Here is a 15,604-nt window from a genome sequence, read left to right on the forward strand (position 1 = left end):
ACACTAACGAAAGCAATAGGTGCCTACGCACCTACGGTGCTTGGCCCCTAATTAATTACAATTATATTTTTACTCTCTCTCTATATATATATTAGTGCATATTCATTATATTCTTAAAAACTACTATAATGTCAATAAAAGTCCCTTTGTTAAACTGTAGTTGAATTTTCAACATCAAAAGTCGACAGAGCAGAGATCAACATCCCATAATGCAATTCACAACTGTAAATAAACAATTTCACAAATCTCCATCTTATTTTAGGCCTACCTTTATCCAGCACTGGTCCGAAGATGGCCAGCTTGTCGTTGATAGTAGTGCAGTTCCATCGGCGTCCACGAAACTGATGCTGACACTCCTGGATGCCGATTTTGACGCCCTCGGCCACGCTAGGCATGATCTCCACGTAGTTGCGGCAGAAGCGGAGCTGTTTGGGGACCAGGCCAGGAATTGAGCTACACATTATGGGCTGCGTACCCAGAGAGGTGTACTGGTGTCCCACCGCCAGAGACCTGCAGACAGAAACACAGCAGAGGTCAGCGATCCACACGCGTCATTGGATGAACACATCAAATCAACAATTAACAAGAGTGGTTTAATGTGCATAGAAAGCATGCTGAAGTGTTTGTTTGTGTGTGTGTGTGTGTTTCAAATTTTATTCAGTAGTGCATTTAAATATTCATTCATTCATTTTCTTTTCAGCTTAGTCCCTTTATTAATCAGGGGTCGCCACAGCGGAATGAACCGCCAACCTATCCAGCATATGTTATACGCAGCGGATGCCCTTTTAGCTTCAACCCATCTCTGGGAAACATCCACACACACTCATTCACACACACACACTACGGACAATTTAGCCCACCCAATTCACCTGTACTGCATGTCTTTGGACTGTGGGGGAAACCGGAGCACCCGAAGGAAACCCACGCCAACACAGGGAGAATATGCAAACTCTGCACAGAAACACCAACTGACCCAGCCAAGGCTCGAACCAGCGATCTTCTTGCTGTGAGGCGACAGCACTACCTACCCACTGCGTCACCACTATTTAAATATTGGTGCATAAATCTTGTTAACGTTCATTCATTCATTTTCCTACAGCTAAGTTCCTTATTTATCAAAGGTCGCCACAGCGGAATGAACCGCCAACTATTCCAGCACATGCTTTACACATCAGATGCCCTTCCGGCCGCAACCCAGTACTGGAAAACACCCATACACTCTCATTCACACACACACACACACTCATAGACTACGGTCAATTTAGTTCATTCAATTCACCTATAGCGCATGTGTTTGGACTGTGGGGGAAAACAAAGCACCAGGAGGAAACCTACGACAACACATGGAGAACATGCAAACTCCAAGAAAACAAGGAAACATCTAAATCTTATTTTTTGCAAAATGTTCATCTCCTGCATCATTTACTCCATTCACTCATCATGAAGTCAATGGGTGCCTGTTTTCATCATCATTTAAACAACTTCTACCGTCTTTGACAGAAAAAAGAAACTACATTTTTTAAACAAGTAAAGGGTGAGTAAATGACTCATTTTGGGTGAGCTATCCCTTTAAGAGTGTAAGTTATTTTCTGATTTATTACTTAATAAAGTCTTTCTGTTGAACATAAAATAAGATATTCTGAAGAATGTTAGAAACGGGTAACCATTGACTTCCATAGTAACAAGAAACAAACAAACAAAAAAACAAAAACAAAAAAGTCAATGGGTATCCATTTCTAACATTCCTTCAGATTATCTTATTTTATCAACCATCAATGTTAGAAATGGGTAACCATTGACTTCCATAGTAGGAAGAAACAAACAAGCAAACAAACAAAAAGTCAATGGGTATCCATTTCTAACATTTTTCAGAATATCTTATTTTATCAACCATCAATGTTAAAACCGGGTAACCATTGACTTCCAGAGTAGGAGGAAAAAAAAAACATGAAGTCAATGGGTACCCATTTCTAACATGATTCAGAATATCTTATTTTATCAACCATCAATGTTAGATACGGGTACCCATTGACTTACAGAGTAGGAGGAAAAAAAAAAAACATGAAGTCAATGGGTACCCATTTCTAACATGATTCAGAATATCATATTTTATCAACCATCAATGTTAGAAACGGGTACCCATTGACTTACATAGTAAGGAAAAAAAAAAACAACGCCAATTGGTACCTGTTTTCAACACTAATCTAAACATCTTCTTTTGCCTTTTACAGAAAGTGAAACTCAAAAGTTTTGAAACAAGTAAAGGGTAAGTAAATGACTAATTTTTGAGTGAGCTCACCCTTTAAGAGTGCAAGTTATTTTCTGATTTATTACATAATACAGAATGTTTTAGTTAAAATTTTATTTAAAGGGATCGTTCCCCTCAAATATTCTATTTTGTCGTCATTTACTCATTAAGTCATTCTGTTAAACACAAAATAAGATATTCTGAACAATGTTAGAAATGGGTAACCATTGACTTTCATAGTAGGAAGAAAAAAACATGAAGTCAATGGGTACCCGTTTCTAACATTCTTCAGAATATCTTATTTTATCAGCCATCAATGTTAGAAATGGGTAACCATTGACTTACATAGTAGAAAAAAAAACAACGTCAATGGGTACCCGTTTTCAACGTTAATCTAAACAACTTCTTTTGTCTTTGACAGAGAAAAGAAACTAAACATTTTTGAAACAGGTGAAGAGTGAGTAAATGACTCATTTTGGGTGAGCTATCCCTTTAAGAGTGTAAATTATTTTTTGATTCATTACATATTAAAGTATTTCTGTTGAACATAAAAAAAGATAGTCTGAAGAATGTTAAAAACGGGTAACCATTGACTTCCAAAGTAGGATGAAACAAAAAAAAAAAACATGAAGTCAATGGGTACCCGTTTCTAACATTCTTCAGATCATCTTATTTTATCAACCATCAATGTTAGAAATGGGTAACCCTTGACTTACATAGTAGGAAAAAAAAACAACGTCAATGGGTACCACTTTTCAACGTTAATCTAATCAACTTCTTTTGTCTTTGACAGAGAAAAGATTTTTTTTTAAACAAGTAAAGGGTGATTAAATGACTTATTTTAGGTGAGCTATCCCTTTAAGAGTGTAAATTATTTTTGATTCATTACATATTAAAGTCTTTCTGTTGAACATAAAATAAAATATTCTGAAGAATGTTAGAAACGGGTAACCATTGACTTCCAAAGTAGGATGAAACAAAAAAACATGAAGTCAATGGGTACCCGTTTCTAACATTCTTCAGATTATCTTATTTTATCAACCATCAATGTTAGAAATGGGTAACCATTGACTTCCATAGCAGGAAGACACACAAAAAAACATGAAGTCAATGGGTACTCGTTTCTAACATTCTTCAGAATATCTTATTTTATCAACCATCAATGTTAGAAATGGGTAACAATTGACATACATAGTAGGAAAAAAAACGTCAATGGGTACCACTTTTCAACGTTAATCTAAACAACTTCTTTTGTCTTTGACAGAGAAAAGAAACAATTTTTTTTTTAAACAAGTAAAGGGTGAGTAAATGACTTATTTTTGGGTGTGCTATCCCTTTAAGAGAGTAAGTTATTGTCTGATTTATTACATAATACAGAAAGTTTTAGTTAAAATTTATTCTAAAGGGATAGTTCACCCCAAAAATGCAATTCTGTCATCATTTACTCATCCTGAAATTTAAGCAAGTCATTCTGTTAAACACAAAATAAGATGTTAGAAATGGGTAACCATTGACATCCAAGTAGGAAAAAAAAAAACAAGAAGTCAATGTGTACCCGTTTATAATGTTAATCTAAACAACTTCTGTCTTTTACAGAGGAAAGAAACAAGTGAAGGGTGAGTAAATGACTCATTTTGGATGAGATGTCCCTTTAAGAGTGTATGTTATTTTCTGATTTATTCCTCTGAAGTTGCCTTGAAAGCATCAGTCCTGCATTAAGTGCCATACAAATAAAAGAAACTTAACATGACCAACAAATTGGTCAACACACCAGATTTCACAACAAGTCTGGCAGCCACAAATACTAGTTTAAAACTGAACTCAGAGTCATGCAAGCCTGTACACGGTGGCTTGCTGGTGGTCTCTATGACTCAATGCCTCCAGTAAAGATGATTTACCAAGGTATGAGTGGTATTCTTACTGGTTTAGCTGGTTAAAGGGATAGTTCACTCAAAAATTAACATGAACTCACTGTTTACTTGTCCTCAAGTGGTTCCAAACCTTTATAAGTTCCCTTGGAACAAAAAAGAAGACATTTTGAAGAATGCTGAAAACCGGTAACCATTGACTTCCATATTAGGAAAAAACAAATACTATGGAAGTCAATGGTTACAGGTCTGGCTTTCTTCAAACATGGATGCGTTTCCCAAAAACACCTTTACGCCCCATTCACACGAGGCTTCAGCGTCAACACTTGACTGAAGGCGTGTCTGAAGTTGGGGCTAAAGCGATCGTCATAGCAGCGTCAGCCAATGAAATTCAGTCAGCAATAGGCCACTGTCTATTAGGTGTATTTGCATACAGCGATCTGATTGGCTGACGCTTCCGTCGGCGCTTGAAAAGTTGAGCTAGTCCCAACTCTTGCAACAAGCAACGCCTCTGAAGCGGCACCGATGGATCCACAATGCAGTTCGGCATTGCCTGATGTCACCCATTCAAAGTGAATGGAAAGCGTTGATGATGACATGTCTTATGACAACTAATTAAGGGCCTAATTATACACCCGGCGCAATAAGGCACAAGACATGTTTTCCGAGATTTGTTGCTATTTTCAGACCAGCGCAACTGTAATTGACCTATCGCCTGTGTTTTTGACTACGACTCTGGATCTGTTTGCTCCTAAATTGTGACCGTTGCTTGTCTGACCATTCTCAACAAACCTGCGTTTAGATCTGTTATCCCCTGTCAGCATCTCTCCTCACATGACAGAAAAAACAAACAAGGCGAGGCTCAAAAACACGGCAAGGCAAGGAAGCCGCGTCGTAATGTCACAAAACTGTAAAGCAAGACTCAGCAACGAGAGTGTAAAAGTGAGCCGTATATGTGTGTGTGATCAGTCCATTAGCAGCATCAGCTGTGTGAGTGTAATCAAGGGAGACTCGGAGCAGGCGTGTGTGTGTTGCATGACTGGAACTTGTAGTCTATGTACCAGCAGATTTGTAGTGCGTAAGCGATCTGCACAGGCTGGATCGTGGGTGACGGTGACAATATGAAATGGGACTGCTGGTTAGAACATTTCTGCAGTGGTTTGAATGTGTCATATTGTATAAGTAGACTTCAAAAATAAAAATAAACAATATCCTACTTAATGATAATGACAATAATAATACTAATTATTAAGAAGTCGTATTTTTCTTAATTTCTTAATAAATAGCCTACTGTAAATTACAATCATTAACGATTATTATGATTTATATATGAGATTAGAATACGTGTTATCTAAGTGGTTTTATGTTTTATAATAAAATATGGAATATTCTCAGTAATATTTGTAAAGGAAACATCCCTGCAGGCACAGAACGTCAACATAAAGTCATATTGATGTTGTACCCCAACATACTCCAATGTTGCGGGGACGTTGCATTTTGTTTGGAAATGAAAATCAGGCTGACGTCAGAACTCAACGTCAGGAGGATGTCCAACGTCTAAGCTAAAATCAATCTAAAATTGACAAAATATCAACGTCTAATCATGTTACACCTTGACGTTGTGTGGACATTACCACTATAACGTCTATCAGACGTTGGATTTTGGTCACTTTCCAACACAACCTAAAATCAACCAAATATCAACGTAATTTGACATCATTACTGGACGTCAAAATAACGTTGTCCTTAGACGCTGGTTAGACATTGAATTTAGGTCATCTGACGTCATGACCTAAATCTAACCTCATATTAACGTCTTATGATGTTGTGTGTCTGCTGGGATAGGCCATACATATGCTGTTTACATATATTTCAATAATATGAAAAACGAGTGCATGTTTTTACCAAAACTAATATTGGATTTAATTTACAAAATAATTTGCACAAAAAAAATAATGTTTTTTCCTTTAAGAAGTTTTTACTTCACCCTATTTAGAGCGTCATTATGGACGTTTTTATAACTAACGTGGTTCAAACGATTGATCTGCGACGAATTTGGGAAACACTAGTCACTACATCGTTCTTTTCCCAAACGATGCATCATACTATGATAGTTCAGCCGTGAGTTATGTCATTGTTTGGGAAACGCACCCCTGGATGATTTTGAGAGCTTAAAGTTGTCTTCCTCACAATTTACGTAATTTAGTTTTTTTTTATTACGGTTTAGTTGAATGATCTTCGGATTGACAATTGTATGGTCTCTTGTTAGTGCACTTCAAAAGCCATTTTGAACACAGCCGTGGCTTTTAAAGAAAGATGACTTATTATTTACATTCCAATCGAAAATCTGTTAGATTTCAGACGATTGCGAACACAATATATATGCGCTATGGTGCATGCATACAGCGGGGGGAAAAAGTAATGAACACGACACTATTTTTTATCAGAAAACATTTTTTTAAAGGTGCTGTTGACTTGAAATCCTCCCAGGATGTTGGTAACAACCAAATAAATCCATATATGCAAAGAAAACAAACCTAATTAGTTTACAAATTAAGTTATTTGTAATGAAATGATGCATGTGAAAAGTATTAAACACATGAAGAAAGGAAGAAAGGCAGCGAAAGCCCAGACAGCAGCTGAAATCTCTCAGTAGTTCTTCAGCCACTCTCTGCTGTTCCTCAGTGTAAATGAATATCAACATGTACGTTAGCAAGAGGATGAAGATAAAACCGGGGCGCCACAGTGGTTCAGTCTTTAGCACTGTCACTTCACACCAAGAAGGTCGCTGGTTCGAGTCCCGGATCTAGGTGAATTGGATGAACTAAATTGGCAAAAGTTTATGTAAGTGTGTGTGTGTGAATGAGTGTTTATGGAGTGTTTCCCAGTACTGGGTTGCAGCTGGAAGGGCATCCACTGTGTAAAAAATATGCTGGAAAAGTTGGCGGTTCATTCTGCTGTGGCAATCCAAGCAAACAAGCTTATGGTCATTACTCATATGGATAATAAATAAATAAATAAATAAATAAATAAATAAATAATATATATTTATTTATTTGATTCAAAAAATCAAAGAAAAAAGTGATATGTATATATATATATATATATATATATATATATAACTTTTTTCTTTGATTTTTTTTCTTTTTTAAATATATTACCCAAATGATGTTCAACAGAAGAAGACAATTTTCACAGTATGTCTGATAATATTTTTTTCTTCTGGAGAAAGTCTTATTTGTTTTATTTTGGCTAGAATGAAAGCATTTTTTAAATTTTTTAAAACCCATTTTAAGGTCAATATTATTAGCCCCTTTAAGCTATATAGTTTTTTTCAAGTCTACAGAACAAACCATTGTTATAAAATAACTTGCCTAAATACCCTAACCTGCCTAGTTAATCTAATTAAGCCTTTAAATGTCACTTAAAGCCGAATATTAACAAAATAAAGATAAAGTAAATCAGTTAATTAGCTAATAAAACTATTATGTTCAGAAATGTGTTGAAAAAATCTTCTCTCCGCTAAACAGAAATTGGGGTAAAACATAAACAGGGTGGCTAATAATTCTGACTTCAACTGTATTTACAGTATGTGTGTGTATATCATAGTATAGTACAGTATAGCAATGCACATACAGCACCAACAGCTCGCAAGCTTTCAGCAACATTGCAATGGAAACCAAGTGAAAAAGCGTGTCGGCGCATGTCACATCTGAAACCGTGTGTCATCAAAGAACAGCGGAGTTGAAACTAACACAAGTCGAGCGTCCTCTGATGCTCAGCCAGACTCGAGCGCACTGTGTCATTACAGCCTATTTCACTTTTTTGGACACTTTTAAGGATGTCAGTGGCTCTTAATGACAAGGTGCCTGTCCCGCAGCGTGAATCCTTGATCAAGCGTCTCCTGTCTACCAATCCGAGCTCTTTCATGTTTGTTTACCACTTAGCAACGTGTTATGGTTTTATATTCTGAGCTCCTCCCCACAAAAAGCAGAAGATCTTCAATGCCTTTTGACAGGTTCAAACAACACAATAGTTCCTCCTGGTGTGGAAATCTGAATTATTAGCCCTTCTGTATATTTTTTTGTCCCCCAATTTCTCCCGAGATACTAGTATTCAGCTTAAAGTGACATTTAAAGGATTGACAAGGTAATTAGGGTGATTAGGCAAGTCATTGTATAACAGTGGTTTGTTCTGTAGACAATTAAAAAAAGATTAATAATATTGACCTCAAAATGGCTTAGAAAAAAATAAAAAACTGCTTTTATTCTAGCCGAAATAAATCAAATAAGACTTTCTCCAGAAGAAAAAATATTATAGGAAATACTGTGAAAAATTCCTGAAACTGTTAAACATCATGTGGGAAATATTTGAAAGAGAAAAGTTATCTTCACAGGAGGGCGAATAACTCTCAACTGCGTATGACAGCCAAAGGTGGATTGATCTCCTCATTTTGGGACCTGGAGTTCATCCACAAACGTTAACGCTTTGATGGTGTAATTTGTGGAAAATTACAGCGTTCTGGCTATTCGGGCTAAATTTGTAAAGGATACACCCTAAACATGAGTGCTGTGAACGTACGCTCCCCGGCCACTTTATTAGGTACACCTTACTAGAACCGTGTTGGACCTCCTTTTGCCTTCAGAACTGCCTTAATCCTTTGTGTCATAGATTCGACAAAGTGGAAATATTCCTCAGAGATTTTTCTCCACATTGACATGATAGCATCACACAGTTGCTGCAGATTTGTCGGCTGCACATGCATTATTCAAATCTCCCTTTCTAACACATCCCAAAGGTGCTCTATTGGATTGAGCTCTGGTAACTGTGGAGGCCATTTGAATACAGTGAACTCATTTTCATGTTCAAGAAACCAGTCTGAGATGATTTACGCTTTATGACATGGTGCTGGAAGTAGCCATCGGAAGTTATTGGTCATTGGTGGTTATAAAAGGATAGACATGGTCAGCAACAATACTCAGGTAGGCTGTGGCGTTGACACATCGTCCTCATACACTACAGCCAAATTAGTTTATTCAATTCCCCTATAGTGCATGTGTTTGGACCTTGTGGGAGGACCGGGAGGAAACCCATGCAAACACGGAGAGAACATGCAAACTCCACATGGAAATACCAACGGACCCAGCCGGGACTCGAAGCAGTACCTTTTGAACATTGAAACTGCAGAAAAGTCTAAACTGAGAATTGTAGCACATCTCTTTACGGACACATTGAAAAAAAAAAGATTAATTGGATTTACTTTTTTTTTTTAAGGTAAGTGTTTGCAAATAATTTCTGAGGGCAGAATTTAAACAAACAAATTAAAATTAGCAACGTTCAACTTAATTTGTTTATTTGAATTCAGCCTATACACTACCTGACAAAAGTCTTGTTGCTGATATCAGTGAGAGCAACAAATAATACCTTGACCTCTTGTTGATCATTTGGAAAAGTGGCGGAAAGTGGATTTTTCTGCTGAGTTATCTGTTGAGCTGCTTCCCAATCATCACAAATACTGCATAAGACCTACTGGAAACCACATGGATTCAAGATTCTCACAGAAATCAGTCAAGTTTGGTGAAGGAGAAAACCATGGTTTGGAGTTACATTCAGTATGGGGGCGTGTAAGAGATCTGCAACATCAACAGCCTGAGGTATCAAGACATTTGTGCTGCCCATTACATTACAAACCACAGGAAAGATGGACAATCCTCCAGCAGGATAGCGCTCCTCATACTTCAGCCTCCACATCAAAGCTCCTGAAAGCAAAGAAGGTCAAGCTGCTCCAGGATTGGCCAGCCCAGGCCCCAGATATGAACATTATTGAGCATGTCTGGGGTAAGATGAAGAGGCATTTAAGATAAATCCAAGTGATCTTGATGATCTCTGGGAGTCCTGCAAGAACGCTTCCTCTGGCATTCCAGATGACTTTATTAATCAGTGATTTGAGTCAGAGATGTATGGATGCAGTCCTGCAAGCTCATGATGGAGTCAGACACAATATTCATTCTGCCTCCACTGCAGCAGGACTTTATATTCTATACTGGACATTATTTCTGTTCAGTGATGAGACTTTTGTCTGAGCAAAGTCAGACCTTACTGTCCTAATGAAATAATTAACAAATCAAGGCATGACCATGTTTTATTATGGTAAAATAAGCGTAATCTAGAGGCCTTTGCCTTTAATATAAGCCACTTCTGATACCAAATGATCAACTAGAAGTCCAGTTATTATTGTTCCTAAAACTTGCATAGGTGGCAAGACTTTGGTCAGGTCGTGTATAAATTGTTTGCAAAACCATTCACCTTAAAAAACAAATCATAATTTCAATGAATTATTGGTTCTCAGTGTGTCTGTAAAGGTGTGAGCGCTCTCAATTAGCAGTGTGTGTTGACCTGTGTTACGGAGCTGATTACTAATCACAGCAAGCAGCCCCTTCGGTGACCCCTAAACCGGCAGCGATTACACCCGAAGGGCCCGTCTCAATGACAAAGACTAGCACACTCCCTTATCAGCTGATGGGACACTAACCAGTTCCTGTACCTGGTGCATTCCTCAACACTTCCTCCCAGCCATTGTTCTGGCGGGAAGTCATGGATCTCTGGCTGACTCACATCAAACCTGACGGCCTGAAGCAAATTAGGGAAAACACTTGCAGCTTAAATGAATTCAATTAACTAACTTATTAACTACTTATTAAAAATGAGCTCAACACAATTTTGGAGTTTGTTTTTGGTGTGTGTGTGGGGGGGGGGGTTGGGGGGGGGGAATGAATGTTTTACATTAATTCATTCATTCATTTTCTTGTCGGCTTAGACCCTTTATCAATCCGGGGTCGCCACAGCGGAATGAACCGCCAACGTATCCAGCAAGTTTTAACGCAGCGGATGCCCTTCCAGCCGCAACTCATTTCTGGGAAACATCCACACACACATTCACACACACACTCATACACTATGGACAATTTAGCCTACCCAATTCACCTGAACCGCATGTCTTTGGACTTTGGAACCAGCGACCCAGCGACCTTCTTCCTGCACTACCTACTGCGCCACTGCCTCGCCCTTTGTACATTCAATCCACTTAAATTTCCTACATTAACTTACAACAGGAGGGAATTGAGTGGAATCCTGCATTTTTTTTTTTACAGTGATCTCAACTTCATCAGTTAAACAGACTAAAATAGTATTAAGGTGACCTTTGTATACCTGGAAAACATTAGTTGAACATGATTAAGTGAAGTTTATTTATAAGCAAATTTGGAGAGGATCACGTGCTTATGATTGTTCACAGCTGTTCCAACTTTAGCTAATGACTAATTATCCTATCAGACGATCCTTTACTCACTATAAATAGACTTATCTCAGAAGCTGCGTCCCAAATGGCACACTATACACTCATGCACTATGTACTTATGCACTTACACACTCAACAGGGTAGTATATGTATGTAGTGTCGTCCCAAATGGCACACTAATGTTTTTTTTACTAAGCGGAAATTCAAACCGTTTCCCTGATGACGTTTGATGGTCGCCAAATCATTGAAATAAAAGGCCGAATTATCAAATAATACCTGCCGTGAGTATTGCCGCAATCACCATCGGGAGGCGCTATAATCACTCTCGTAGGAGAATTTTGCTTTCACCATCCAAATTAAATAAAGTTATTCACCATGTGCGCCCGATAGCTCCGCCCCTTCCACTACGTAAGCAAACCTGCAGTCGTTGAGTGCGTGAAGTGTCCATCATTACACACTTCATTTTAGCGCTGAATGAGTGCATCATCCGGGTAATTAAAGTGCACTTATTATTTTTAGAGTTTTCAGTGTGAACGCACTACTTACACTATTTATTCTACAAAATGGCGTAGAATAGTGCATAAGTATGCGATTTGGGACGCAGCTAATATCTTCACTTGAAGACCCCCCCCCCCTTACCCCCCTACCCAACCCTACTTTCATGCCTGGCGACACGTTGGCCAGTGATTAGCGTTGTTGCCTCACAGCAAGGATCCCCCTAGTTTAATTCCCTTCCAAACCAGGCGACATTTCTGTGCGGAGCTATGCTCGTTCTCCCCGTGATCGTGTGGGTTTGCCCCGGGTCCTCCGGTTTCAAAAACAAGCACCCTAAACAATTAATCCAAATATTTTAGCCAAGCTCTGAGTACACCTTCTCAGCATCCACATCTGACACTTAGCTACAATAAGCAGGAGGGTGAGTCATCGAGATCCACCTGAGCTCAAACTCCCCTCTCGCCTTGCAACAGGAGGGAGCCCAGGGCTCGAGGATCTTATAAGCTTAGGGCTCTCTCCTGGGACAGCACGCCGAACAAGCTTTATTATCAACCATCAGCTAAGTGTGAACTCTTGAATTTAATAATATGACTTAAAGTAACATAAAAACTCGGGCAGGCGACGCAGTAGGTAGTGCAGCCGCCTCACAGCAAGAAGGTTGCTGGTTTGAGCCTCGGCTCAGTTGCCGTTTCTGTGTGGAGTTTGTATGTTCTCTCTGCATTTGCGTGGGTTTCCTCCGGGTGTTCTGGTTTCCCCCACAGTCCAAATGACATGCGGTTCAGGTGAATTGGGTAGGCTAAATTGTCCGTAGTGTATGAGTGTGTGTGTGTGAATGTGTGTGTGGATGTTTCTCAGAGATGGGTTGCGGCTGGAAGGGCATCCGCTGCGTAAAAACTTGCTAGATAAGTTGGCGGTTCATTCCGCTGTGGCGACCCCAGATTAATAAAGGGACTAAGCCGACAAGAAAATGAATGAATGAAAAACTAGGGCTGCAGGATATTGGAAAAATCTGACGTTGGAATATTTTGTTTTTCAGCGATATATATCTATATATCTTGAATTTAGATTGATTTGGGTGGTTTTGTAAGGGTATAAATCGTGTATAAAAATAATAAACAAATTGCAAGCAGGAATAATTACAATAGAGCAAAGAAAAAAGGCAAATAAACAGTGCTTTATGGTTAATAATACATTCATTTATTCATTTTCTATTCGGCTTAGTCCCTTTATTAATCTGGGGTCGCCACGGCGGAATGAACCGCCAACTTATCAAGCATTTGTTTTACGCAGCGGATGCCATTCCAGCTGCAACCCATCTCTGGGAAACATCCACACACACTCATTCACACTCTGACATTCATTCATTTTCTTGTCGGCTTAGTCCCTTTATTAATCCGGGGTCGCCACAGCGGAATGAACCGGCAATTTATCCAGCAAGTTTTTACGCAGCGGATGCCCTTCCAGCCGCAACCCATCTCAGGGAAACATCCACACACATACACACACACACTCATACACTACGGACAATTTAGCCTACCCAATTCACCTGTACCGCATGTCTTTGGACTGTGGGGGAAACCGGAGCACCCGGAGGACACCCACGCGAAAGCAGGGAGAACAAGCAAACTCCACACAGAAACGCCAACTGACCCAGCTGAGGCTCGAACCAGTGACCTTCTTGCTTTGAGGCCACAGTGCTAACCACTGAGCCACCGTGTACATTTGTATAACTTAAAAACATCAGATGAAACCTGATTAACTCAATAAAATATGTTAAAGTAACATAAAAACATGTGTTGACTTTTTATGTGATATTTCAAAATGCTCATAAAATCAGATGAACGTAAACATGGCTAATGCTAGGTCGCTAACAGCCTCATTGTCATTTTTCTGCATTGGCGTGCTCTTTGATGTCAGCTCTTGTCTAAACTTCTAAACTTAAACTTCAATAGGCTACACTCTGTATCAGTTGATCCCTGGCATTATTGTGCTATGAGTCAGTCCTTCTTGCATCTTTCTCGGCGAGGAGCTTAATCTGAATTTTACTTTAAAGACTAAGAGAGCACAGAACAAGAGGGAACTTGAATGAAACTGGCCCGAGAGAAGATCCAAAACCTCATCTAGCAGGGTGTAGCGAAACTATGGAGGATTTGTTCACTAAGTAACTCCTATTACTTTTTGACCTTTTCTTAGCCTTTTGTCAGTCCATGGCCTCGGGGGACGAGTAGCCTCTTAAAGCAACGGCACGGGACGTTTACGTTCCCCCCGCCCGTCTCACACTCCTGCATGAATTTCATAGAAATACACAACCGACCACAGTCACTGCCATCTTTTTTTTACCAAATCGAAGGAGAGACTTTAAAGGGATAGTTCACCCACAAATTAAATTCTGTTATTATTTATTCACCCTTCATTTGAGTTATTATGTTGAGCACAACAGAAGATATTTTGTAGAATGCTGGAAACCTGTAAACATTGACTTTCATAGTAGGAAAGACAAATGCAATGGAAGTCAGTGGTTACAGGTTTCTAACATTCTTCAAAATATCTTCTTTTGTGTTCAATAGAATCATGAATAAATAAATAAATAAATAAATAAATAAAGGGTGAACAAATCACAACAGAATTTGTATTTTTGGAAAACAAATAATAAGAAAGTAAATATTTGCAGGTTCACAACATTCCTCAAAGTATCTTCTTTTGTGTTCAATAGAATCATGAATAAATAAATAAATAAATATTGGGTGAACAAATCACGGCAGAATGTTTACATTTGGAAAAACAAATACTAAGGAAGTCAATGGTTACAGGTTTACAACATTCCTCAAAATATCTTCTGTTGTGTTCAATAGAATCATAAATAAATAAATAAAGAGTGAACAAATCACAACAGAATTTTTATTTTTGGAAAACAAATACTAAGAAAGTAAATGGTTGCAGGTTCAAAACATTCCTCAAAGTATCTTCTTTTATGTTCAATAGAATCATAAATAAATAAATAAATAAATATTGGGTGAACAAATCACGACAGAACGTTTACATTTGGAAAAGCAAATACTAAGGAAGTCAATGGTTACAGGTTTACAACATTCCTCAAAATATCTTCTTTTTTTGTGTTCAATAGAATTATAAATAAACAGAGGGTGAGCAAATCACCACAGAATTTTTTTTGGGGTGGGGGGTTGGGGGGTGGGGGGGTGGGGGGACAAATACTAAGAAAGTCAATGGTTGTAGGTTTATAACATTCTTCAAAATATCTTCTTTTGTGTTCAATAGAATCATGAATAAATAAATAAATAAATAAATAAATAAATAAATAAATAAATAAATATTGAGTGAACAAATCACGACAGAATGTTTACATTTGGAAAAACAAATACTAAGGAAGTCAATGGTTACAGCTTTACAACATTCCTCAAAATATCTCCTTTTGTGTTCAATAGAATCATAAATAAATGAGTAAATAAATAAATATAGGGTAAACCAATCACGACAGAATTTTTTTTTGGTTTAACTGTCCCTTAAGAAGCAAGTCAAATTTACATAAAAAAAACTGGTGATGAGGGTGAAATATTAAAATGTGATTACCTTTTACCTTTTTCAAAACCTGTATGGGTTTCTACCTTCTGTTGAACTTAAATGAAAATATGTTGAAGAATGTTGATAAACAATCAATTGCTACCGATTAGTTTCCAA

General features: G+C 38.1%; 1 protein-coding gene across 2 annotated transcripts in view; it reads right to left on the reverse strand.

Annotated features, from left to right (window-relative positions):
- wnt3a (wingless-type MMTV integration site family, member 3A) overlaps positions 1-15,604 on the reverse strand; it is a 55,783-nt gene that overhangs the window by 24,887 nt on the left and 15,292 nt on the right. For both annotated transcript variants that reach the window (XM_005163660.6, NM_001007185.1), the window contains 1 exon segment: positions 269-510. In XM_005163660.6, coding sequence (XP_005163717.1) covers positions 269-510 — 242 coding nt within the window.

This window comes from Danio rerio, chromosome 2 (assembly GCF_049306965.1).
Source record: "Danio rerio strain Tuebingen ecotype United States chromosome 2, GRCz12tu, whole genome shotgun sequence".
Taxonomy (NCBI): domain Eukaryota; kingdom Metazoa; phylum Chordata; class Actinopteri; order Cypriniformes; family Danionidae; genus Danio; species Danio rerio.